This window comes from Chiloscyllium plagiosum, chromosome 34 (genome assembly GCF_004010195.1).
Source record: "Chiloscyllium plagiosum isolate BGI_BamShark_2017 chromosome 34, ASM401019v2, whole genome shotgun sequence".
NCBI lineage: Eukaryota > Metazoa > Chordata > Chondrichthyes > Orectolobiformes > Hemiscylliidae > Chiloscyllium > Chiloscyllium plagiosum.
Window position 1 is genome coordinate 40427152 of NC_057743.1, and position 7291 is coordinate 40434442.

General features: G+C 43.3%; 1 protein-coding gene across 1 annotated transcript; it reads right to left on the reverse strand.

The window, feature by feature from the left end:
- Positions 1-1063: 1063 nt before the first annotated feature.
- Positions 1064-6307, reverse strand: LOC122540155 (transmembrane protein 52-like). Its single transcript, XM_043675467.1, has 5 exons — positions 6164-6307; positions 5940-5992; positions 5573-5608; positions 3909-4075; positions 1064-2172 (listed from the first exon to the last, which is right to left on the reverse strand). Exons 1-5 carry the CDS (start codon positions 6218-6220, stop codon positions 1937-1939), a joined length of 549 nt encoding a protein of 182 aa, XP_043531402.1. The 5' UTR covers positions 6221-6307; the 3' UTR covers positions 1064-1936.
- Between the last annotated feature and the right edge of the window lie 984 nt (positions 6308-7291).

Here is a 7291-nt window from a genome sequence, read left to right on the forward strand (position 1 = left end):
ATTCACACTTCACAAATGCCAGGCTATGACCATCACCAATAAGAGACAATCTAAACACCACCCCATAACATTCAATGGTGTTACAGTCATTGAATCCCCAAGTATCAATATCCTGGGGGTTACCATTGACTAGAAACTCAGCTGAACTCACTATGTAAACACAGTGGCTACAAGAGCAGGTCAGAGGCTGGGAATATTGTGGTGAGTAACTCACCTCCTGACTCCCCAAAGCCTGTCCAACATCTACACGGGGGCACAAGTATGATGGAATGTGTGCAGATCCAACAACACAAAAATCTTGACACCATCCAGGACAAAACCGCCCACTTGATTGGAAGCACAACCACAAGCATCCACTCCCCCCACCACCAACACTCAGTAGCAGCAATGTGTACCACCTATAAGATGCACTGCAGAAATTTATCAAAGATCCTTAGCACCTTGCAAACCTCTGACTACTTCCATCTGGAAGGACAAGGGCAGCAGGGGCATGGGATTGCAATCCCCTGCAAGTTCCTCTCCAAGCCACTACTATCCTAACTTGGAAACATGCCACTGTTCCTTTGCTGCCACGGGGTAAAAGTCCTGGAATTACCTTGCTAAGGGCATTGTGGGTCTATCTAAAGCAGATGGACTGCAGAGGCTCAAGAAAGCAGCTCACCAACCACCTTCCAAAGGGCAACAAGGGACAAGTGATAAAGGCTGGCCCAGCCAATGACACCCACTTCTTATCAATGAAAAGAAAACATCAACTCTGCTTTCTCTCCACAAGTATTGGCAGACCAGCTGAATTGCTCCAGCTCTTTCTGTTTTGTTTCCGATTTCTGACATCCACAATTCTTTAAGGAAATTATCAATTTGCTCTCCGTAATGGTGAGAGCACGGGTAAGTGGAGCAGAGGCCACAAAGAGATCCGTCATGGTTTTATTGAGTGGCAGAGCAGGCTCGAAGGGCCAGACGCCCTACTCCTGCTCCTGGTTCTTAGGTTTTGAATACTTCAAATAAGTTAGCATTCACTGTGTCACTCTGATAGTTATCTTTATCTATTCAAGACAACCAAATGAAAAACATGAAACATATTTATTAATTTAATAAACATTAAAATCTATAGAAATTTTCATAACAAAACTATACAGAAAGGCATCAAAATATGTAAGTAACAAATTTGATTTGAATATATTTCCATAATATGTAAACAAGGTTCCACACTTCTGGGATTGTTGATGAACAAAGGATCTACTTCCAACTAAGTAAAAGGTAGTTTCACACTCAAAAACAGAGTGAATTGGATTCCAAATTAATTTACTAATATTTGATTCTCAGTAGCTTCATTAGAATAGCAAACAATTTAGTTCAATTAAACCAGCTGCGTAATGCAGATTTAACTCAGTCATGATTGGCTGGCTTTGCAACAACTGACTAACTGATGAATTGTATTGGGATTACAGAACACTAGTATTAGGCATCACAATGTCAGTATGAATAGTACAAAAATTATTTTTGTTCCCTAAACTTAATCTTGAATGCTAAAGGTTTTTTTAACTAAAGAATGATTCATTGCCTTTGCCTTTAGCAAACTATAATTGCGCAACATGATGGTGGAAATGAGATTCTTCAAAGTCTTTTTCACCTGGACCAAAGCTCACATGGAATGTGACTACACGTCAGCATCAAATTCTCTTTAGTAAATGTCACATTTTCCGAACTTTGTAACATTCAGCTGGCTGTAATACTATTAGTGTTCATTTGCATTCATTATAGTTGGCGATATGCCCTACTGATAAATTACATTAAACTGTCATTACTTAGTAATGAAATTTGTTGCCCAGCAATCTGCTGAAAATGTTTCACTTGCTAATGCAAGACGTACCCATTATAAACAGTTCCCTTTGGAATCGGAGGAAGACATTAGTTCTGTCGATCTCAGATGGCTCCATTAAGAAGATACGGATGATGCGACTGTGGATGCTTCCTCTGCTGGATTGGGATCTTCAGTCCTTTGCAAATTCTGCCCGAGGATCTCTGGGTCCTGGACCTCGATAGGTTTAGCCATCTTTAGGGCCAAGTCATAGGGTGGAGGGGTTTCAATCGCATAGAGACTGTAGGGGGGAGGCAGCGTGCTCTCCAGGAATGGGCTCCTGTTTGCAGAGACATACTGCAGAGGACCATTGGCTATTGAAGGAAAAAGAGAAAAGTGATTTGTTAGTTAAATATGTTTGTTGGGACACCTCAAGGAAAATAAAAACATACAATCTTTATTCTTGATATTCTATCATATAGAAGTGAAATCTAAATAGTATTTTATTAAAAATAACCGCAGATTCACTGATCCTATGCTCAGAATGTGAATCATTGTTTGCTCAGTGTCATACTTGGTTTGTGCTCTCAGATTACCACAGCTCGACAAGGTAGTACTGGGGCATTACCCCAAAATATCCTCAAAACAAGATCATTTTAACCACAGCAATTTTTCAATGAACATTTGAAAATGTGTTGATCAAATTCATATCCACCTGCAATTAATTGATACCTGGACAATTTCTGTTTAAATTTGCCAATATCGGCACTCCCTTTCTTTAGGGAAAGGAGTTCCAAGGCTAAAACTGCTTTCTGGAGTGCAAACTTTCATTAAAATGATCACTTTCTCCCACCTTTGATAGTGTTTGTTTGGAGAGACAGGAATGAGTGATGTTCCAGTTGGACTCCATTAACACCTTCCTACAGGGATGGAACATGGACAGCTGGACAGTTTGACCCCGCATCCGCAAGGTGCTGCAAACAAATTTATCACAGCTGCCATGTCTCAGCTCAGTTAACTTAACAGAGAGCTGGGGACAAAACTGGGAACGTCATTATAAAAACCAAAAGAATTGCTGGAAAATCTCAGCAGATGTGGCAGCACTTGCGGAGTGAAATCAGAGTTAATGTTTTGGGTCCAGTGACTGTGTAACTGTGTAAAGCAGCATTGTATCACTGCCCTATCTCTGTTCAATGTGATACTGGCCAACGTATGGAATTTGACGTTACATCAATATCCCATGATATTGAGCTGTTGATTTTCAGAAGTTCCATCACACTGAAATAGCAACACTTTAACTCAGCCACATGCAGGTGAACAGCATGATAAATACCACCACCGCATTTTTATCCGGCCATCCAAGTGAATGAGGCAGAGGGACACTGTACAATATTGAGCCAAAATGAATGTTCCATTTTCTCAGCTGCAGTCAGAAAGGGCAGGAAGAAAGCAGGTGGTGGTGAGGACAAAAGGTTTTTTCTTAAATTAAATTTCCCTATCTTGATAATTCACATTTAGTTGAAAGACTACAATCCTGTAAGAATGGGTATAATTGCCAAAAGAACCAGAGAAGTAAATGTCAATATAAACAGGAATTAGAATTTGGAATGCATTGCCTGGAAAAGGTGGGAGAAACAAATTCAACTGTATATTTCAAAAGGGAGTTGGGTAATTTTTTCTATTTTTTCACTCACTGAATGATCATGCTGTTGGCTGGACCAGCATTTAATGCCCAACCCTAATTGCCCAGAGGGTAGTTAAGAGTCAACCACATTGCTGTGGGTCTACAGTCACATGTAGGCCAGACCAGGTAAAGATGGCAGTTTCCTTCCCTAAAACCTGATGGGTTTTTCTGACAATCAGCAATGTATCATCATTAGACTCCTAATTCCAGATTTTTTTTGTGGAATTTAAATTCCATCATTATTTGAAGAACTATTTTCAGTGCTATAAGGGGAGACAAGGAGGGGTGTGAGGCAAATTGGGAAGTTTCTCAAAGCGCTGGCTCGCATCTGGGTCTTATAACTTCCTACGATTGAGATTATATTGCTCAGTTGTTCTATGAACCAGACTGTACATCAGCCCAGCCCCTACACAGTCTGCTACTTACTTGAAACAGTGCTGTGGATCGTGCTATCGTTCTCAATGGCGATCACTGTCACTTCGTAAGGCCTGGCTGCGAAAGCAGGAACCTGCGGTTTAGTTTTTCTACAGCATTTCACACAACTGGCCAACACTCCACACACCAACAGCAGAAAAATGGTCAACAAGATCAACCTGACAGAAGGGAAAATTCATTACTTTCAACTGAGAAATTTCAGCTCCGTCGGTAACCGTATGCACTGCTCATAATCCTGAAAACAATAAAACACAAAGCTATTACAGAGTTGGTGATATGTTCACTATCTGTAGATGATTAAGATTATGTACATGGTTGACATGTTGTGATTGCTGAATGTTGTTTAATTCTGTATTGTGTCATTCTCCCATGGTTTGTAGATGGTTAATTTATCATTTTTAACAAGCTGCATAATCAGTTTTCAAATATTTCCCCCTGCTGCTTAGTCCTGTTGCCTAACCCACTATTACTGTTGCAAAAGTTTACAATTTAAATATCAAGTAACTCAGATCAAATAACCACTGGGCACGTTGTTGGTATTTGACCAACATGTGCAGTAACTTAAAGATTCAGGTGAAGGTGTATTTAGAAACATAGATTAACACCCACAAACTCAGGTATTACAACACAATGGGTTTCCAAATGGGAGGCACAGTCTATTCCTCTGTATTATCAAATTCATTTCGATTACCTTAATCTTATTTTTATTCAAGTCTACAAAATCCTGTTGAGGACTTCTACTTTGAAAGTGTGTACGGTGGCTGCTCTTTTATAGAATAAAGTTGTCAAGATTTACAACTCGAGTAGCTCAGTGCGACAACAACAACTTGTATTTACGTGGTTAAAAATCACACAACACCAGGTTATAGTCCAGCAGGTTTAATTGGAAACACACTAGCTTCCAATTAAATCTGTTGGGCTATAACCTGGTGTTGTGTGATTTTTAACTTTGTACACCCCAGTCCAACACCAGCATCTCCACATCATGACTTGTATTTACGTAGTATCTTTAAGTTCGGAAAACTTCCCAAGGGCATTCATTAAGTAATCATAAATCAGGTGACCAAAAACTTGGTCAAAGCTTGGTTTAAGGAGCACTTAAAATGGAAAGAGAGATGGAGGGAATTTCAAAGTTTAGCACCTTGATAGTTAACAACACAAACAATGGAGCGATTAATGCAGGGAGTGAGTCAGAGTTAGAGAAACATATCTCAAAGGGCTGTGGAGCTGGAGGACATTACAAAGATAAGGAGGGGGTGAGGCTACATACTGATTCAAAAACATGAATGAGCATTTTAAAAACTGGAGGTTTCATTTAATTAGGAGACAATGTAGGTCATTGAGAACAGATGAACAGGACTCAGTATGGGTTAGGAACATTGCTTTAGATAACTTCAAGGTTATGCAAGTTGAGGTGCTTAAGATTGGCCAGGAAAATGTTGAAATATTCAAGTGTAAAGCTACCAAGGAATGGGTGACGGTCTCTCATCCAAGTCCATCAGCAAAAACAATCCAATCCTGTAAAAGGTTGCCCCGAAAGTTGAGGATCCTGTTTACATCATCAACATTGCTAATTCTTTTATAGAAGCTGCTGGTGGGGCAGTACTGGAGAAATCACTGATAAATACAGTAATGAGAGAGAGGGCTGCACTTACCAGACATACCACAGGCTGGTCCAGCTAGAGGGACACCTGAAATCAAATGGAGAAAGAATTGAGGGGGATTCATTATAAACAAACTCTTTCCATTAGAATTCTTCGCTGCCTGTAAAAGGGGAAGGGGAGATTGGTGGGGAAGGGGAGATTGGTGGGGAAGGGGAGATTGGTGGGGAAGGGGAGATTGGTGGGGAAGGGGAGATTGGTGGGGAGGGAGGGATAACATTTAATTATTAACTAGAATCTAAACGGAGCATTCGGCCCAACCAGCTCATGCTGTACTTGAGTTTGACATCGTTTCCTTGCAATCCAGCAGGGACACAATGGGCCGAAATGCCGCTGTTGTGAAGCAAATGGACAGACTCACCCGCTGCTCTCTCCCAATGTATCCTCACATCGTTCGGCTTCACTCCCAGGTACCTGCAGGGAAACAAACCATAAGGTTATCACCTCCAACCGAGAGCAGACACACGGACCCCTTCCCGAATGTGAGGCCGGCTCCGGAAGCGGGCCAGCCGCATACATCCCCCACCGAGAGCCGCTCCTCCAGCCGCACGGAGGGAGAGAGAGAGAGAGACCGCACAGACCCACCTGGAACACACACAGGCTGAGCAAGCCTGCCCCCAGCACGAAGCCCACTCTCCCCATCGCTCTCCGGCTCTGTCTCTGTGTGTGTGTGTGTGTGTGTGTCTCTCTGAGTGTGTCAGTGTGTCTCACTGTGTGTCTATGTCCCTCTGCCTGTCGCTGTCTGACTCTGTGTCTGTGTGTGTGTATGTGTCACTCTCTCCTGTCAGTGACTGTCTCTGTCTGTGTGTGTCTGTCTTTCTGTGTCTGTGTGTTTTTCTCTCTGAGTATGTGTGGGTCTCTCTCGCCGTCTGTCTCTGTGTCCCTGTCCCTGTCCCTGTCCCTGTCCCTGTCCCAGGCTGTAGTCGATGCTGTTGCTGAGCCGGACGCTGTCACTTCCAGGGGTTATACAGCCGGCTCCGAGCTGCTCCTATTTATAACCCTCTGTCCCTCCCCTGCCCTCCCACACCCAGGGACGGGGTTGGAGATGGGGAGGATCCCGGCGGCGCTGCCACACAGACCGGGGTTCACTGTCCCGGGCTCGGGGCCCGTCTGTAAGGGACCCCCCGGGCCGGGCTGGGACTCACCAGCACCAGGAGCAGCGGGACTCCTGCAATCAGCAACACTCACACTCACACACACATAGATAGACAGCGTTCATATTCCAGGCCCAGTGATCTCTGCTCATTTCTGAAGGAAACACCAAAAATTAGTTTCTGTCCCGTGAGTGTCTGTGTCTGGGTGAGTGTGTGGGGGGTGTGAGTGTGACTGTGTGTGTGTCTCTGTTTGGGATTGGGTGTATGTGTGTGTGAAGTTGGGAGTGTGTGGTGGGGGTGGGGTGGGGTGGGGTAGTGTCTGCCTGTGTGTGTGTTTCCAAGGTCCCTACAGCTTGTATCATTCTACAAGGAATGTAAATGGACTGAAACATAACGCCTGTTACAAGGATGTTGCCAGCTACAGGGAAAGAGGCTGAATAGGCTGGGGCTGTTTTCTCTGGAGCATTGGAGGCTGAGGGTTGACCTTATAGAGGTTTACAAAATTATGAAGGACATGGATAGGGTAAATAGGCAAAGTCTTTTCCCTGGGGTGGGGAAGTCCAGAACTAGAGGGCACAGGTTTAGGATGAGGGGGAAAGATTTAAAAAGGACCTGAGGG